This window comes from Pipistrellus kuhlii, unplaced genomic scaffold (genome assembly GCF_014108245.1).
Source record: "Pipistrellus kuhlii isolate mPipKuh1 unplaced genomic scaffold, mPipKuh1.p scaffold_m20_p_2, whole genome shotgun sequence".
NCBI classification, from domain to species: Eukaryota; Metazoa; Chordata; class Mammalia; order Chiroptera; family Vespertilionidae; genus Pipistrellus; species Pipistrellus kuhlii.
Window position 1 is genome coordinate 35,917,267 of NW_023425515.1, and position 20,367 is coordinate 35,937,633.

Here is a 20,367-nt window from a genome sequence, read left to right on the forward strand (position 1 = left end):
CTGAAGCATTTCATATCCTTGCTTCTGTTTAGTGCATCTGTAAATTGAACGTATACTTTATATCTCTTATATATACCTTATATATACCTTTATCTCTACAGACAGTCCCATTCTGTCAGTTATCACACAAAAAAACCACACTCCCAGTAATCTAGAGAATTCTTTTGATGGAAGAAAATGAAAGCTTTCATCCTAGATCTGTTAGTATTAAGATACCAAAATCAAATAGTGTTAACTTTAATTCCAGTCTGGTTTGAAGAGGAAAAAGTAATATAACTAAAATATTTGTTGAATTTTGGCACTCTTCAGTTTCTCATTCTATCAGTATTTTGTGGATTCTTAATCATATGTTTTATATATATCAGATGCCCAAAAAAATGTATGCATACACTTTGAATAATTATAAAGGCAGTGTTTATTAAAATACATTTCATTTTCAAAATTGAGCTTTCAGCTGTTAAAGTATGTATACATTTTTTAATACCCTATAGTTTTTTTTTGTTTTTTTTAAATATATTTTATTGATTTTGTACAGAGAGGAAGGGAGAGAGAGAGAGAGTTAGAAACATCGATGAGAGAGAGTCATCGATCAGCTGCCTCTTGCACACCCCCTACTGGGGATATGCCCGCAACCAAGGTACATGCCCTTGACTGGAATCGAACCTGGGACCCTTCAGTCCCCAAGCTGACGCTCTATCCATTGAGCCAAACCGGTCTCGGCGATACCCTATAGTTTTTAAGTCTTTTTTATTCTCAAGGTTTCTAATCTCTACATTCACTTGATCAAATCAATATTTTGGACAAAACACCACTTAACCTCTTATGGAACTCTGTGAGTTTACAATTTTGAACTGTTCTAAAGTTTTACCAAATCTTTTGAATTTATTATTATCTTCAAGATTTTTGAAATATTCTACTTTGAATTACAGTTATAAGAATTATAGATGAATATACAGATGAGTTTAAGTGTTAGTCATCTAAATTTTATGTTTAAAACAAAAACTAAAACAATCTTGAAGATTTGTCTTCACCTTTGGTTGAGCCAAATATGTTTATCACCTTTTATCTGTCTGTGCTTCTCTGAAAACACTGGGTATTCATTATATATTTGAATAGCCAGTTAACTCTAAGACAATAGGAAAGTTCATTATTTAAAGAACATCATTTTGTCAAGTAAAGGTAACTTTTGCATTGAGAATAATAATATTTTTATGAAATCATATTTTACATATTGTGTTGACTTAAATGAAGCCACAAAAAAAGAATGCGGTAAAAAGATCATAAACTAGAGATTTCAGGCTCCATAATCATGTAACAAAACAGTAAGTTTGACATTCATCTCCGCAAGATCACAGTGATAGCAGGCTATGTTGGTCAGGTAGTCTTTGCTGCAAGCCACTCTCCAATCAGGTGGACGAAGAAAGGGGAGATAATGGACTGTCAAATGCTGTCCTTAGCACTGCTTCCTACATGGCCTAACCAAAGTTCACCTCTCTGAGCTTCCAGGTTTCTTACCCATCAGATTGTCATTTCACATACTGTGATTTATTTCCTTACGATCAGTATCAAAGGAAAAAAGAAGAAATGCTGTGCCTCAACCAAAGGCCAGGGGGAAATGACAATTGCTTAAATGAGCAGTGAGCTGCATGAAGAACATGTGCCCACATACACCTCCTGAGGTCTCCTATGACTTTTGAATACATCTTGGTTTTGAGCTGCATTGAGCTATATTCCTGGGTGTGATCCATGGTAGCTTGATTGTTTACAGAGAGGAAAATTATACAGATATCTATTACTTTTAACAGACTTCAAATATTAAATCAGGCTAGTACCCTAAGAACCATTAATACAAAACTATTAGGAATTTTCTTTTGAATAAAAGAACACTCATTGTGAGTATTTTCTCCTCCCCTGTATTATAGGCAAAGCTATTGTGAAAAGCTAGCTATCTTTACATAAACTTATTGTACCCTTGAAACCAAAAAATTCTACTACAGGCAGTCCTCGGGTTACGTCGGACTTGATGTAGTCATTTCATGGTTACGTTGCCCTCTCCCTTTTATTTATTTTTTTAAAAAGATTCATCATTTCAACCATATATACATACTTATGTGCTTTATGTTTTTTTATTACTTATTTACCACAAGCAAAGGTCAGGAATTGTTATCTTTAATTTTTTTTTTTTAACTGTTTCACTTCATTACTGCTGAGTGTGTGCTCCATGTGAGTGACGTAGGTGCTTACGTAGGTGGGCTCCGACTTACAGCGAACATTGCTTATGTAGTGCCATAGGAACGGATCTCCGATGTAACCCGAGGACCTACTGTACTTTATTTTTTACGTATGTACTTTTCACTGAAATAACTAATAGTTCTAAGACAGAAAATACATAGAAATGAGGAAAATTCTGTGTTTTATTCAGTGAGGACTCATAATTGTAGAAAGTTTCCAATTAGTTTGGAGGTGCAAAATGAGACTTATCTTTGCAATGAGAACCCTAAATCTTGATGATAGGGAATTTGCTTAATAGGAGAAATTTCATTTTATTGAAGGAAACCTGGTTTTAATTTGTCCTTTGTGCACTGGAAAATCATGGCTTTACTTTGTGTGCTTTGTTGTACGCCCTGTAAGCACTGCTGCTAGCTCTCTTTTGTGATAGTGAATGAATGTAATGGTGTGTGAACATTCATTTGTGCCTCACAGATTGTGGACCCCAACTTACTGTTTTGATTCTGAACCTGTATGCAGTGAGAGTATTGTCTGTAATATGAGACTTGTTGCTTTTCTATCCTTCTAGATGGAAGAAGATAAGGGTTCAGTCAGCTCAGCATATGAATTTGCTGAAAGCAAGCACAGAGGGGAGGACAGTAGGCACCTGCTAGCTGAGGCTTGCAGCCAGCAGGACAGTCTTACGTGCACTAGGTAGTACCGCGCTGGATCTTCCGGGGGACGTATCTGCTAAGTTTTCACATTTGGGGCATGCTGTGGGAGAACTGGCCTGATGTTTTAGTTTTTACTTTACTGACCACTCATTGTTTCTCACATTGTTGTTTTTGTTTACTTGTTTCCTTTTTTCTGATCCTCACTTTTTTTATACGTCCATTCTGTATACTTTATTAATCTTCCTTTAGAGTTACACTGTTGAATCATACATACTTCATCTCAAATTCTAACCTAGTGAGGTATTTTCACAACCTATTGTCTTATATTCAAGAAGTTATTCCTTGTCACTTCTTTTGAAAATATGCCATGCTATTTCCATTATTTCTGAAATCACTTTCCCACTTGAAGTTGTAGTTGTGTATCATTTTATACATCTTAATGTAGTTAGACTCTGAGTTGCTTATCTAAGTCTCTCTCTTGAATGATGAAATGAATGAGTTTTAGGATTGGTGCTAAATAGTTTTCTATTGACTGATATTCACCAAACTCTCAGTTCTTTTCATAAGCTTTAATAGTTATTTCCTTGTAATAAAGAAGTATGAATTTATGAGGGCTTGATTAATAAATCCTCTTGAGGAATAAAACCCTGACAACCTTATTGGGATGTGCAAAATATTCTGAGTTGTAGTAATTATGGAGGATAATTCTTACCACTGATGTATTTTTATTTGATCTATGACTTACCATTTTGTATATTGTACAAATATACAAAATAGTCATTAAGGTTTTCTGTCACTGCTTTGTTAAAGGAGGCAGTATCTGTACCTTTGTCACAAGAGAGAAAAGGGACTTGTAGTTAGTTGAAACTGCTTAAATAATTGAATACCGTATTTTTCGGACCATAAGACGCACTTTTTTCCCCCCAGAAGTGGGGGGAAAAAGTCCCTGCATCTTATGGTCCAAATATAGCCTACACATATACTGTAAAAAAAAAGTTTTTTTACTTGCCCGGCTCTGTGTGGTCTCTGTGTGCTTGCCCGGCTCTAAAATGGTTCTAAATGCTGCTGTTTACTTTACAGGGTTGATTCCATGTGTTTATGACTGTGATGTTGGGTTTTAATGCACATAAAATATTTTAGGACACTATTTGTTTCAGAATCTTTTTTTCTTCATTTCCCTTCTCTAAAAACTGGTGCGTCTTATGGTCCGTTGCGTCTTATGGTCTGAAAAATACGGTAATTATTTCTTTGAATAATATCATTTCATTTAATGGCTTTTCATTGTAACATTAATGAGATGCTGTAGGAACTTAACTCTTGTTTATATCAATTAGCCTATGATGAAATTGGTTTCATCATATGTCATTTCACTTAAAGTACCACAACCCTATTAATAATTCTTTTTTTTAAAATATATTTTATTGATTTTTTACAGAGAGGAGGAGAACGGGATAGAGAGTTAGAAACATCGATGAGAGAGAATCATCGATTAGCTGTCTCTTGCACACCCCCTACTGGGGATCTGTCCGCAACCATGGTACATGCCCTTGACCAGAATCAAACCTGGGACCTTTCAGTCCGCAAGCCGATGCTCTATCCATTGAGCCAAACCGGTTTCGGCCTATTAATAATTCTTAAATGAGGCCTTCTGTAATTACTGGTCAAGAAGGTATTATTGTCTTACCTGAGGTAAATCCTAATAAGTAGTAAAACTTTTTTTAAAAAATACACTATTTGTAGATTGTAAATCAAACCATGTTACAGGTATAATAATATGAAAAATCTAAATTATTTTGGAAGACATACTTTTAAAATTAGATTCCTTTATTGAATTTCAGAAATTGTTGAAGATAATTAATCAACTCTTGGTTATTATTATTAATTGAAAAGAAATTTAAAATAATTCTGATTTTTTATTTTGTTTCTAATGCAAATTTGGCTATTTTAAAAGACATGGGTTTGGTGCACCTAAACTTTTATATGCCCATTAAAATGTACAATACAGTGAGAATTGGGTTCTTAGAATGTTGCTATTAAATAACAGGGGCCTGGTTACCTTTTTTTTTTTTAACTATGTTACTTTTACAAAGTGAATTTTCTCATCATTCCCTTGACATTTGGTCTCCCTTCCTATTTCCTATAAACAAGAAGCCAGAAAAATCCTCAAACTGTGAATGTGACCTTAGTAAAATTGCTGGAGGTATAACCCTGATCTGCAGTTTTTCTCTAGTTATCACTGAATTTTAATTGATTGAATGAAATATAACCTGAATATTTTTCTTCTCATGTATTTTGCCTTTGGCATATATTTTTTTTAAAGATAAAAACCACTTTTAAAAATAAGTGTTATATAATATTCTTTTTTCTTCTTTTTCCTGCACTCAAAATTTGGTTGGCCTTGCAAAATCAGATAGAAGGCTACGCCGCACCCTGAATGTTGCAGTGGGCCAGGGTCTTCTAGTTATATCTCCCTCTACTGTCACCTGCCTCAGAGGCCTCTATTGCTTGGTCATTTTTTTGTCTTTGCTTTACTGCTCTGAATGCCCTCTTGCAGGCTGTATCTAACAATCACAGGGATAGCATTAGGATGCTATGGCTACTGACCTTTCTCATTCTGGAACCAGGTGCTTACGCCTCAGACCTGAAACCTGCTACCACCAAAAAGAGCACACATTTTAAGCAGTTTCAACTAACTACAAGTCCCTTTTCTCTCTTGTGACAAAGGTACAGATACTGCCTCCTTTAACAAAGCAGTGACAGAAAACCTTAATGACTAAAAGGCTAATTAATATTAATAAGGCCCCTCCTGTGGCAGGAACTAGATGTATGCCTGGTAAATATGACTGACACTTTATAAAACTAATGTTATTTTTATTTATTTATTTATTTATTTATTTAAATATATTTTTATTGATTTTGTACAGAGAGGAAGGGAGAGAGATAGAGAGTTAGAAACATCGATGAGGGAGAGTCATCGATCAGCTGCCTCTTGCATATCCCCTACTGGGGATATGCCTGCAGCCAAAGTACATGCCCTTGACCGGAATTGAACCCAGGACCCCTCAGTCCCCAAGCCAACGCTCTATCCAATGAGCCAAACCGGTTTCAGCTAGTATTATTTTTAAATGTGTATTGACTTACTGAACAGCTTTTTCATCTTGAGGCTAAAATGAAGGAAAATAATTAATATTGACGGTATTTCTGCCATTCACTTTTCCTATGACATGCTGTAAAATGAATGATACTTAAAAAACTGAATTCTTATTATCAGCTGTGCCATGACTTGGTGCATTAATTAATGCTTTTCTGCTTTACACTTCCATTAAAAGTGGGGATCCTACCATTTTTCATAGATACTGATACTTTTCTTCACCTAAACTACAAATTCTGTGTTATATATAGTTATTTATGTAACCACATTATTAAAATAAAAGAGTCCATCGAATAAGCAAAATTATTCAAATAAGTGTACCTTAAAATATAATTATTATATGCATATTTTCATAGTTAGATTTAGGCAACACATATAGAAATCTCCTCCTCTTAGGAGATCCCTCAAAGACAGTGTGGAGGTAGTCTACCTATATTTATAACTATCTTTCCAAGTTGTTCATTTTACTTGGAAAGAAGGAAGTTTAGAGCAGTGACTGTAAGCTTGAGGCATATTTTGGAGAAATAGGCCTTGAGTAAGACAGAGCAGTTATCTAACTGCCTTCATCAAATGGCTGCTTGTTGCAATCCTATCTAATAAAGAGGGAATATGCTAATTGACCATCACACCCTCACAAAGATGGCAGCGCCCACAGCCAATAAAGAAGGAATATGCTAATTGACTGTCACATCCTCAAAGATGGCAGCACCCAGTCCCCTCAACCCTGCCCGGGCTGCAGGCATGCGGCATGGCCAGGCCCACCCTATGCACCTGTCTCTGGAGTCCCCCAGTCTCCTCAGCCCCCCAGTCACCCAGGGCCTGCCCAATGTGTAGGCAAGCCACCTGAGGCTCAGGTAACCAGGGCCGGCCAAGGCTTTAGCTGCCGGCAGTGGTAGCAGCACAGGTGTCATGGGGTGTTGCCTTGCCCTGATGGCCAGGTCGCCTCCCGCCCCTGAGGGCTCCTGGACTGTGAGAGGGGGCAGGCCGGGTTGAGGGATGCCCCCTCCACTGCATGAATTTTCATGCACCAGGCTTCTAGTTCTTAATAATGAGATGAAGTTATTACTTGTTTTAGGGATGTTATTATTCCTAACCAAATTTGGAATCAGTAATACTTTATGACTTTTGATTTTACCTTTAAAGGAAAAACATTTTCTTAAACACAAACTTTTTCTCCTTTCATAATTATAGTATAAGGCTCCTTTCCAAATATCTCCTTTAAGGCTATGAAGGGCACTCATTTTGAATATCAAGTATATAAAACAATTTTAAGAATGAACAAATATGGTTAATAGCTTGGTAATTATTATCTAAACTAAAAACATTACTTGATTTGATAGCTAATATGTAATAAAGTGATTAAAAGATTTAGAAATGCATGAAAATTTTTTAACATTTAAGAGATTTAGGGAAGATATTTTGTGGAAGCTTCTAATAGGAGAAACTTCTAAGTGTTTACCATCACTGATAAAAAAAAATAATGGAAATAGAGCCATGAACCAAAATTTATTTTGAAAGGCAAGTTCTATAAACATGAAAATTGTTATTAGCCATACATAGTCATGTTGAATCTCTGTAGTTGTTTTGCCTGGGAGCCTTCGGAGCTCTAAATGACGTGGTGGTTCCTCCTGGGAAGAAAGTGATGGCATGTGTCGTACAAATTAATCAGAATCTCTCATAAATTAAAAGTTTCTTCTCTGTGCCACGAGTTAAGGTCTCACTTCCATTACTATACTTTTCTTTTTTAGTATTTACAATTAGTAAAAAAAAAATTGATTTCCTCTCTAAATGCTACACCCCATTTCCACCCCAGTCATACTGGCAACTGTGGCAAAATGTACTGTGGCTGGGCTCCCAGTTCCTAAATATGAGATCAAAGATCTGTATGGGAAAGTGATAGAGCTTGAAAGTTTACTGGACAACAATGTAGTGTTATTTTATAGATCTACTAGAGGCCCGGTGCCCAAAATTCATGCACGGGGAGTGTGTGTTTGTGTGTGTGTGTGTGTGTGTCCCTCAGCCCACCCTGCACCATCTTCAATCTGGGACCCTTCGAGGGATGTCTGACTGTCCATTTAGGATCGGGGCTAAATGGGCAATCAGACATCCCTCTCACAATCTAAGACTGCTGGCTCTCAACTGTTTGCCTGCCTGATTGCCCCTAACCACTTCTGCCTGCCAGTCTGATCATCCCTTATCTACTCCCCTGCCAGCTTGCTTGACACCTAACTGCCCTCCCCTGAAGGCCTGGTCATCCCCAACTGCCTTCCCCTGCAGGCCTGGGTCCCCCCCAACTGTCCTCCCCTGCCAACCATCTTATGTGTTGGAACGATTATCAATTTCCATATTACTCTTTTATTAGATAGTATACAAAAACATAGTTAACTAGCACTCAGCATTTTCAAAGCAGGTGGGGTTTTTTTCTTTTTAGGAAAACAAAAGAAACATTTGTCTTAGTTCAAAAGGTGATCCAAGAAAGCATATAATTAACGAAATATGCTAGTCAGATGTCATAACGGGTCTACTGGACAGGAGGAAGTTGCTCGTTTAGCAGCAGGGGCCGAGCAGCAGGGGCCTCTGAGCACCCGCGCTGGGGGAGGCCTGATCAACAGCAGCCACTGCTGCTTCAAGGGCCGGAGAGGGAGGCAGGGCCAGACCAGTGACTCAATGGCGGGCGGTGCCGCATGATTTCAAATAGGGCGCTGGGTTCCTAGTTTCTTTATATTATTATTTTTAATAATATACTTTATTGATTTTTTACAGAGAGGAAGAGAGAGGGATAGAGATTTAGAAACATCGATGAGAGAGCATCATCGACCAGCTGCCTCCTGCACTCCCCCCACTGGGGATGTGCCCGCAAGCAAGGTACATGCCCTTGACCGAAATCGAACCTGGGACCTTTCAGTCCGCAGGCCGACGCTCTATCCACTGAGCCAAACCAGTTTCGGCTATATTATTTTTTATATTTCAAGATGTTTACTCTGTTGGGTTGCTCATATATTAATACCTGCCCTTAGATTTTAAAGTGAAAGGTGATGAATGCAAAGCAAGATCATTACCTGATTAGTGTTCTGTCCATCTAGCTGCTGACTTCACAGATGTCATCTTCAGTGAATTCCCATCAGTTGATTGAGCACTAGCTCTATAGGCGAAGCACAGTTAAACTTCTCTCTCTAGTTTCTGGTCTAGTTCAGTGCTTTCCAGGTAAATGTGGTGCATGACAAGTTAGTTGTTTGCTTGTTTTGTTGTTTTTAATTTCCATCACAGACCAATTCTTTTTTAATATAATAAAAATTAATTACTAGAAAATGAAATTTAACAGTTATATAAAATACGCCCCAACTTTATAAAATTATTTTTAGATTCAACAGTTATAAAAGTATTACATCAAAGTACCTTAAAATTTTCTAATCTTTTATTCTCAGAGTCCAGAAACACCTATATTCTCATGAGTCAGCAATTATTTTTGGATAATACTGATTTGTGGATCATGCACTGAGTTGTACTGGTCTTTTTGCAAGGGGGCAGAAGTATCAACTACTCTCTATGCTGAGGCTAACCGTACTGAATACACATCATATTTTTCTGCCCACACAATTATTACTCATTGTCTTCACTTAGCCTGGAGTGCTCTCTCTCTGCCATCTCCAGCTATTGAAATCCCATATGGCCATCAAGGTGTATTTCAGATGCCATCTTTTCACAATATCTTCCATGCCCTCCCACCATTACCAATAACAACTGGGTGTGAGCTTTCCCTTCTCTCTTGATATTTTTGGTCTGCCTCATGCCATAATTATAAGAAGGCAGTATAATGTCATAGTAAAGAAGTTTGGGCTCTGGAATCAAAGAAACCAAGACTTAAGCCCTAGCTAGGTGACCATGAACAGTTCTTAACCTCTCTGTCTCCTCATCTATAAAATGCTTATGAATATGGTATCTATCCCAAAAGGTGGTTATAATTCTTAGATAATCTATGAGAAGCATCTTACATAGGAGGTGGCACACACATAATAAGCATTGCATTATTTGTTCCTGACTTCTCTATTATCCTTTATTAAGCACAGTTCCTTGCTTAATAAATATAAATTGAATTTTAAGTGTTTGTGTCATTTAAGTAATGGTTTTTTCTCAGTGCTTACCAGATCCTAGGACATTGATTGGTGCAGTCAGGCAATTCCCAATCAGGAGCTGTTGACTTGCACTGCTTGGTATTAGGGAGAATTACTCTGTGCAGGGATTTTGCAGGACTTCACCAGTAGCTTAGGTTCATTCTCAATGGCAGTTATTTATATTCCACCCTTTCCATCTCTTCTATCCATTGTGAGTGTCTCCACACATGTCCCCCATTGTCATGCCTGCTCTCAACACTTGGTGATTCCCAACCTTTTAGAATTGCAATCCTCAAATGAGTCTATTGTTCTTGTTGTTGTTGTTCTATACTTTTGAAAGATTTGTTATGCAATATGTTACATATGTAAAGGAAAGTAAATGAAAATAAGTTTACTTAAAATGACAAACCTTGAGAAATTTAGCAGTACTCTTGACTCTCAAAACCAGGTTTGGGATTCATTAACTATGTGTCATACCATCTTGTCCTCATTTAACAGGATTGAAATTATTAGTAGTATGGCTTGAAGTTATCTTGCTGAGTTTATTTATGCCTGAATCAATATAAATCATGCATACTTTCAAGAATTAATTTATTTTTACATTTCAGTAGTACTATTTAGTCACTTGTTTAATTGATTTTATTACATGTATCATCAGTTAATTAAAAAAAAAATAAGATGAGCTGATTAAGGGTATGATTGGCACTTAAGAGTTGCTTAGCAACTTAAGGTAAATCATGTACTTTTTTCAAGGATAATTATAAAGTGAATATATGTAAGTGCTTAGAACGTGGCATATAGTACACTGCATAAAGTATTTGCTACTATTTTTGTTATAATTATGATAGTTGTTGAAGGTAGGGATTAGATCCTGTCTGGTTTTTATCTCCCAGGCTTCAAAATAGTTCACACGCCATTTTTTTTTTTTTTTTTTTTTTGATTGCTAGACATTTTAGTTGAAATTACAGGAGCATTTCACCTAAACAAAAACCTCAAGAATTCCAATTCATTATGCTTCTGAATAGTTGATGTAATTTTGACCATAATAAAATATTGACATTAAAATCCAAAATCTTTGCATATTTAAATAATGTTCATTGTTTTTGTATAATTATTTTACTTAACCTTAAATTTAAATACTTTTGTATGATTATTCTTAAATTAAGCCATTCATACCATACATTTTCATATTGCAGAAAACATGTTTATGTACATTACTTGTAGTTTTAAAGTGCTTGTAATTTTTAATGCTTTTTGAAAAAATAACTAATTTTTTTCTGCTGCAACTTCTCCAGCTTACTGAAACAAATTCAAGTATCAAGTGCTTGGACTCCATGTGCTGTTTCTCAGAAGGCGAGACAGCGTGCGCGTCTGTTGGAAGAATGCTGGAACGAGTCATAGGAAGATGCAGTCCGGCCCATGTCAGCAGGTGTGAAATTTCTCTAATTTTGCAGCAGATGAGTGGCCTGTAAAGTGGAACAGATGAACATGCATCCCTAGATACCTAATAAATCAACAGCTGGTTTTACCAACTGAAGAAGGAAGTGTGCTATTTATTAGCACTCTCTGATGGTAGATTTCACTACATGGCTTTGGGTAAGGGGTTCTTTCACTAACAAAGGAAGAAAAAGCACCTTTGAAGAGACTTCTCATCTAATGAACAAAAAATTTTGCTTCATAATCTTTCTAAAATGTAAATAGGAGTGCGTGTGTAGTATTCATATTTGGTTTTTATAACTTTTTACTATGCTGCTGTTCTATTTCATTTATATTTTTGTTTGGTTGGGTTTTGTATTTACCAGTACAAAATAATCTACCTATAATAGTAAAATCAAAAGATTTTGCTTTTCTTATTCTTGGTCTATATTTTATAGTCAGTCATTTGAGACTTTGAGGTATTTATAAACACATAAGACTATATTGCTGTTTTCCTACTCCTTTTTATCTCTGTAATAAGGTTTATAATCAGTTGTGATTTTTAAATTTTTACTTTGTATTTATGGTCTAATTAAAAGTTGTTAAGCTAGAATAGGCTCTTTAAATTATGGTTTATTAGAATCTTTGCATTTTTGTCTCTTCCAAAATCTGTTTTTTAAATATATATATATAATATATATTTTTATTGATTTCAGAGAGGAAGAAAGAGGGGGAGAGAGAGAGAAACATCAATAATGAGAAAGAATCATTGATTGACTGCCTCCTGCATGCCCCCCAGTGAGGATTAATCCCACAACCCAGGCATGTGCCCCGACAGGAATCAAACCGTGACCACCTGATTCATGGGTTGATGCTCAATCACTGAGCAATGCTGGCCAGGCCCAAATCTGTTTCTTAAAAGATTTATCAGTGATGGCTTTTTTGGGTCACAACAAACAATGCAGTTTTTTGATAAATTTAAAAGTGAAATGTATTCATTTCTTCATATATTTTCCCAAGGGATTTATTATTTAGGAGATATTATTTAGGGGATATTAAGGAGTAGTAATAAGTTTTCACACTTTGGTGTTCTTTAGGTCGATGATATATTCTTAAAATCAAAGCAGCAATGCACTGCTGTGCATGAAGGGTTACAGATGAGCATGGATAGATGGTGATTTCCATTGTCCGTAGTGAACCGTGTGAATAGTATCACTTTCTATATGTGCCATGGCTTGGAAAAGGTTGGAAAGTATAGCAAGAAGAAATAAAAGCCGGCTGGTGTGGTTCAGTGGTTGAGCGTCAACCCATGAATCAGAAGGTCACTGGTTCCATTCTCACTTAGGACACATGCCTGGGTTTCACAGGGGGCAATGATCAATGATTCTCCATCATTGATGTTCCTGTCTCTCTCCCCTTTTCCCTTCCTTTCTCTGAAATCAGTAAACACTTTTTTTTAAAAGAAAGTACAAGAATAGAGAATGAAGGGTGGAGGAGGCACAACTCTTACCTGTTGATAAAGGAATTTTTAGTATTTGGTTAGCTTTATGTTTTAAAAATGATAAGTATGATATTTATCATGTATGATAAAATTCAGGTAACTTTTTCCTGGTGAACTTGATAGTTCCCACTTGCCTTTAATTGTAGCCACGTCTTTATGGTACAGTTGCATTTGTAAATAGCTTTTTTATGTTAATGTAATGTCTGTTGTTTCAGTCCTACTTATTTATCATAACTTAATCAAAAATATTCTCATAATGCTGTGATATCATTTTGTAATAATTTTATTCCACATAAAAGAATTACTATGAGTAGCTAAATTTATTGGGATTTACATGTTATGACTTACACAATTGTATTGTAAAATGCATTATAAGATAGCAGCTTTGTCATGTGCCAGGCCAAAAAGTTCCCCAAAGGAAGTTCCAAAAGGACTGAATGTATATTATTTAACTTACTAAGACAGCTTTATTGCATAGAATGAAGGTGGGAGTTAGAATAAAAGAATACTATATATATCTCTAATGTCACAGAATTTTTAAATTTTCTACTTCAACAGGAAGTTCTCATTAATGACAGGATACATCTTCACTATTACAAAGAAACTAGAATTAATTTTAAGTGAGCCAATAATATTTTTCTGTGTTATATATGCTCCCACTTTCTTGATATTGTTTAGGTAATATGCCTCCATTATTTTTACATAGTCATTTTTTACTGCATTATTTCTCTTGAGCCTGCCCCAGGCATTATGAGATTTATTTCAGCCTGTTCTCTTAAAGCTGGCTGGTAACATCCATACTTCTTTTTCACTTAGAATTATATCATATTCTTTTTTTTTGTAGGACTTTATTTTTTTATTTTCTTAAAATCTTTAACAGCAATCAATATCTTATTTCACAGACTGTAAATATCTTTCTAATTTTGTCCAACATCTAAGGTTATAATTATCAGATGCTACTTTAATTATCTCCTTTTTGTTGTTTAAATTAATAATCTAAAAAGTGTTTTTGAGATCTGTTCTTTTATTTTTTCTAGTGGTAAAAATCATATAATATGTAAAACTAATTGGTGTTATCAAAGGGCTATAGAAAATTGTCATAATTCTATTAAGGTTATTTTTGAACTTTGAAAGTTATTTTGATACATAGAGTTTTATTCCTGTTTTTTACATGTAATTGTATTAGTGAAATATTTTTGGCATTTCTATTTTGATTTTGAAGCAGCCTTTATTCTACATTTCTATTTTATGTCTAATTTAAGTGGTAGGGCAAGGCTGATACTTGTTACCAGATGTAGAAGCCCTTGGCCTATTCCATTAACATATTAAACATAAAAGGGCATCACTTCAGAAATATAACTAGTGCTTTTATAGGACAGATTTCTCTGCTGATTGATCTTTTACTATCCAGACATATAAGTTCTACTTATATTTGATTATCAAAGGAATTTGCCATTTTGCAAGCTTGTTTTCAAAGGTAGCATCAGCCCTGACCAGTTTGGCTCAGTGGATAGAGCGTTGGCCTGTGGACTCAAGGGTCCCAGGTTCAATTCTGGTCAAAGGCATGTATCTTGGTTGGGGGCACTTTCCCAGTAGGGGGTGTGCCGGAGGCAGCTGATTGATGTTTCTCTCTCATTGATGTTTCTCTCTATCCCTCTCCCTTCTTCTCTGTAAAAAAATCAATAAAATGTTTTTTTTAAAAGGTAGCATCAAGGTGCTATATGAAAGGCTATGTCATGTTATACCCTAAAGAGCTGGGGTTTTTTAGCAATAAATTATTTTCTGTTTGTGTTTTATCAACAGTTAATTCATCCTAATCAAAACTGTTTTCTAATTAGAAAGGAGTTAATAATTGATATATGATTGAGGTGTTGATACTTATGTTTTATCATATATGTCTGAGCACACTTTTTCCTGCACGAATACTTATTCTAAGAAATATTCATAGTTCGTTTCATTCATGTATTTTACAAATACTGAGTGCCTACTACGTACTAGGTGCAGTTCTGGGTGCTAGAAATAGAGTAGTTAACAAGCCTTTCCTTAAATTAAGGTAGATACTGTTTAAGGTTTTCTGGAAACTAGTAAGTTCTGTAAACCATTGGTATGCTTGTTGTTTGTTTTCCTCTATGCCAACTTCGTAAAATTTCCAGGTTCCAAACGTCATTATGACTGCTCACTTAATTGATTTAAATTTGAACATACAGAGTCTCTTAGAATAGTGGTCAGCAATCTTTCGGGGCCACTGATTGGAGACCGCTGTCTTCAAACAGCAGAAAGTGAATATGAGCCATTTTAAATGTTAATCTCTTCTCTCGCATCTTTGTTTAAGGAAAGTACATAAAATGTACTTATTTTAAGTTCTTTTAGTCTTTAAGAAAAGTTGCTTTGACTTGGTAATCTTTAAAGTAGGTTAGGCTTTTTTAAGTATGACAGGCTATTTTTGATCTTAAGTTACTTAAGCTTAAATTAATACAGCTGCACATAAGTATTATGTAATGAACTAAAGGCCCAGTGCACAAAATTCATGCAGAGGTAGGGTCCCTCCTGGCTGCCAGCTGCTGGCAGGGCCCTCCCTTCCTTGACTGCCAGCCAGGGCTTTCCTTTGTTTTGCGCCGCCCCCTGGTGGTCAGCATATGTCATAGCGACACATTGACTTTGGTCTGTCGACAACTGAGAGGACATTTTGCATATTAGGTTTTTATATATATATAGAAGATGCTTTATGGGCCTTATCATTCAGACAGTAGTTGACTTTTCCAGACCGGTAAAAGATCATTTGTTCTTAATTAAATGAAAACCCTAATTTCATTAGACTTAGAGGTGTCTTTGATGCCTATTGAATAAATCATTCACTACATTCAAACTAATTATGCTAAAATCTTTAGAATAGAATTTATAGCTGAAAAGAAATAAATTAAGAACATACTGCTATTTTGTTCCAAATTTTTTGGTGTGATATTTGTTTGCTTCTGTGATATCATAATATAGCCAAGTTGCTTTTCACTGCATAACTCTTAATAACATACTTATTTTTTTATTTATTTTTAATATATTTTATTGATTTTTTCACAGAGAGGAAGAGAGAGGGACAGAGAGTCAGAAACATCGATGAGAGAGAAACATTGATCAGCTGCCTCTTGCACACCTCCCACTGGGGATGTGCCTGCAACCAAGGCACATGCCCTTGACCGGAATCGAACCTGGGACCCTTCAGTCCGCAGGCCGATGCTCTATCCACTGAGCCAAACCGGTTTCGGCAACATACTTATTTTTTAAATTAATATTTTAAAAGAGTCTTATATTCTGCTACCTATAGAAAATGTTTTAATGCTAATGAATGTCTACATTTTGGCTATTTTTATACTAGAGGCCCAGTGCACAGATTTGTGCACCAGTGGAGTCCCTTAGCCTGGCCTGCACCCTCTCACAATCTAGGACCCCTGGGGGATGTAGTGCACGAAGGGGCAGGTGGGCAGGGAAAAGCCCAGGCTGGGCGGCGTGCCTCTCCCACTCATCCTGGCCCTGCTGTGCCTGCCACCCACTGCTGCCGCTCAGCAGCTCTGCCACGGAGGCAGGAGAGGCTCCTGCCGCCACAGCTGCACTGGCCAGCTGTGAACCCAGTGTCTGGCACCTGCCTTTAGCTGAGCAGTGCTCCCACTGTGGGAGCGCACTGACCGCCAGGGGGAAGCTCCTGCATTGAGCATCTGCCCCCTGGTGGTCAGTGTACATCATAGCAACCAGCCTGTTGTCAGGTCGCTTAGGCTTTTAGATAGATAGATAGATAGATAGATAGGTAGATAGATAATGATTAGAGCATTATTTTCCTCAAATTTTGTATAAAATAAATGAAATGTTTGTTAAACTCATCAAGTATGAAGTACTTCCTTTTAGCATTTAAAAATTAATGATTATTTTAATATTCAAATTGCATTTTGGTTCTAAGTTTTAGAATACATTTTTTTTTTTTCTCCATTAAAACATAGGTCCTGGTGAGCAAACTTTTCTCTTATTGTTATTTAGATTATGGAGTGCATCGGATCCTTTCAATACCAACGACAGGAGCATCTTGACTCTCTCCACAATGGACTCATCTACTTGTTAAAAGAGCAGTAGTGCTTTGTGGGAACCATTCAACTTCTTTCCTAAAATTCAGTGTGACATCCTGGTAATGGCCACACCAGCTCTGCAGAATTACTTCCTGAAATCTCTGTAGTTCATACCCACTCAAAGTTACAATGGCGAACAAAAAGGGATTTATATGAGCCACTCTCAACCCCTTTAATTTAAACCTGAACGTGTTAAAATTTGAGAACAGACATTTTCCATCAATTTGGGTTGTCCCTTGTGTTTGTGGGGCTCCTAATGGCATTTTAGCCTCTTGCTGAGGCCACCATATTTTAATAACAAGGTTGAAAAGGTAATTCCTAGTTAATTGTATTTTTAAGTATTAGCTTACTTGTTGAGTCTTCTATTTAAATCTGCTTCTGTAAATTATGCTGAAAAGTTTGCCTTGAAAACTCTATTTTTTTATTAGAATTATATTTGAAGCTTTTCATGGGAAAAGTAAATGTGAATAGTAAGAAATTTTGGTCCCTTAGTGACCCATGTTGTGAATTCATTACTGCTTTCTAAGTACATAGAGGAAATTAGGAGAATGCATTTCTAACCATTATTTACTGCACTGTGGGTAGTAAATATATACCAGTACCAAACTGCTCTTAATGTACGTAACACACCAGTAAAGTTAACCATATACATGCAAAGTGTGTATTATATCTTATACATAAATCGGGAATCAAGCCCATTCACCAAATTTCAAATTGATGTTTACTGATATTTTTATGGCAGAATATAAAGTGGGTAAATTGGTATCATTATCATATTATTATTTGATGTGTTTTCATTTAATCTTTTGCATGCTTTAATCTAGTTAATATATTTAAATTTGCTTTTTTTCTCTAAACATTGTTTATAATATTTTATGACACTGTTGTAAAGTTCAACTATATCAATAAAAAGTAAGTTTGGACAGTATTTAAATATTGCAAACACTTTTAATTGTGCAAATCAGAATGTTGGAGTAATTAAATAAAAAATAAAGAGAAGAGCCTCTTTCTGTGGCTTGCCTTTCAGTAAGCTAGATTATAGTGTAAAGGATCTCAGATAAGAATCCTGTTATTTTTAAGTTAGTATATGTTATCTGAGTTATGGCAGACTACTACAGCAAAGGGAAATCTGCCCAGTGTTTCAATATAAGGTATATTTGCAGGTATGGCTAAAGAATGTAAGTGAAACAAAGTCTAAAACGCTAAATTTTACCGTTTAAGAACTATTACCCAGCCCTAAGCATATTAAAGATTGTGTACATATACATTTAAACTATATGGAAATGGTTAAATAAGGTTTTGCTAAAGTTTTCCATACAGTTGACAAAATAATTCTCTTTTAAAGATTTATTTTGCAGCCTTCCACCCCTTCCCTCATTTCATGAATATTAGACTTCTTGAATTGGGTTAATAGGGAATAGTCAAGAATTAAGACTTTACCTTGGCTCATTGGTAAACTATTTTCTTGCTAAAATAACCTTTGTTTCAATAATGCAAGAATATTGTGTTGTGAATTTCAGCTTAAATATTAATTTTTATAAATAGCTTTTCTTTAACTTAAATACTCCAAATTAGCCCAATAAAATGTACATTGGCTACACTTACCAATTCACATTCCAGAATAGGAAATATTGCTAAAAATATTCAGTAGTTTAATTTCATGGAGGATATTATGGAATTTGCTTTCCTTAGAATGTCTTATAACAAAATGACATTCAATTATATCTACCTAGCAGTGTTTATTTGCCATCAACTAGACTGACTGCTGACACTAGAGAAGGACTACTAAGCCATCAAGAAGTCTCTCACCACTGCAGCAAGGCAAGTCAGCTGACCTGTATGGTGCTTAGGTCAAGGTGTGGTTGATGTAATTTCCTGCATTCCTGTTTGACGTTATTTCAAAGCTTTATATTTAAAAATGTAAATGCATCTACTGATAATGCTTACCCTATTCTTTTGTTCAAAACCTACTCCACTTAAAGGAAGATTATCTTATAACTGTAAGAAAAAAGGTTTTCTTCTATTTAAGAGAATATCAGTGTTGTCTGTAAGTTTCCAATAGTTTTCTATTGCCAATATACTCATATTGTAAAACTTTTACTACATAACCAGGAATCTCAGAAAATTTCCCCTTTGCATATTTATTTAAAATCCTTTGGAAAATACAATGTTAATTAACTTACTCTTATCTGCCAAAACCAGGGTAAGATGCTACATGTGTTATTACTAGTTAATTATTGGTCTCAGATCTGTTTTCCTTCACGTGTTTGCCTGCCGGCTGTACCACTGAAGATAGTAGCGAGCACCAAGTCAGTTTCCAAAATGGCCCGTCAGCTGTTTTATGACTCAGCACCCTGCGCAGCGTTAGCAAGCATTAGGTTCACCTGGGGGGGGGGGGGGGGGGGGTAAGGGGGGGCAGGGTGTTGGCTGGTAGAACTACAGGTTTGCTGCCAGGTTAAGAATGAAGAAAGAGGAGAATTTACAGTGTGAATTTCTCTTAAAAACCATCCGCCTTGGGTTTCAATTTCCATTATATCCGAAGGCTTCCCAGACCTGACCCAAGCTCTGGCACTGTCCTGGTTAGAAGATAAAAGAGACACATCACCCTGTTCAGAAATACTTTCACTTACACCAGGGTGTTTTCTGCTGCATAAGGTTGTGAAATTGGGCTATTGGGCATGTGTGATAAACTTGAGACTCTTATCTGATAGGCAGGAGTCAAGTGTAGTAAAAAATTTAAATTACACCAACTTTTTCAAGTATGCTAGTCTGAAAGTGATTGGGGTCTGAGGGAAAAGGGAAATCATTCATGTTAGTATTTTTTATGTAAAGAACAATTTGGTGTATGATATACTAGGTACTGATGAAAGAAACACCAAAGAGTTATGTAAATCGTGTTTTATTAATTTGGGTCCCCTTTTAGAGACACTTATTTCTATCCTGAAATGAGTTAATCTATTTTCATAAAAATGAAACATTACTAATGTGTTGTTTATGTGAGATAACTTGAATGACATTCCTACAAAAATAGAGCATAATTAATTATATGTTTGTAATAATGGTGACTGTAAGATTTTTATGAGGAATTAGTAACTGTAGAACACTTAGTTTAAATTTTGGACCTCAGACACTGTGGCTGTCTAGTATATAAGCCTATAAAAATTTTCTGCATTTTTAGTAAATGTAGTTATTGTAC

General features: G+C 35.8%; 1 protein-coding gene and 2 long non-coding RNA genes across 10 annotated transcripts in view; 2 read left to right on the top strand and 1 right to left on the bottom strand.

Annotated features, from left to right (window-relative positions):
* Positions 1–19,942, top strand: part of ATP11B (ATPase phospholipid transporting 11B (putative)) — a 110,690-nt gene extending 90,748 nt beyond the window's left edge. For 5 of the 8 annotated variants that reach the window (XM_036448586.2, XM_045583720.1, XM_036448582.2 and 2 more), the window contains 3 exons: positions 2,798–2,922; positions 11,441–11,574; positions 17,086–19,942. In XM_036448586.2, the coding sequence (XP_036304479.1) occupies positions 2,798–2,922; positions 11,441–11,546 (231 nt within the window). In that variant the 3' untranslated portion in view covers positions 11,547–11,574; positions 17,086–19,942. Of the gene's footprint in view, positions 1–2,797; positions 2,923–11,440; positions 11,575–17,085 lie in introns of those variants that run through there. The other 3 variants (XM_036448584.2, XM_036448583.2, XM_036448585.2) reach the window with 2 other exon arrangements.
* On the bottom strand, positions 739–2,805 carry LOC123652611. Its single transcript, XR_006742052.1, has 2 exons — positions 2,330–2,805; positions 739–1,991 (listed from the first exon to the last, which is right to left on the bottom strand). It is a non-coding gene; the product is annotated as an uncharacterized LOC123652611 (long non-coding RNA).
* LOC118724885 lies at positions 12,932–15,966 on the top strand. The gene is made up of 2 exons (XR_004989718.2): positions 12,932–14,539; positions 14,766–15,966. It is a non-coding gene; the product is annotated as an uncharacterized LOC118724885 (long non-coding RNA).
* Positions 19,943–20,367: the final 425 nt, after the last annotated feature.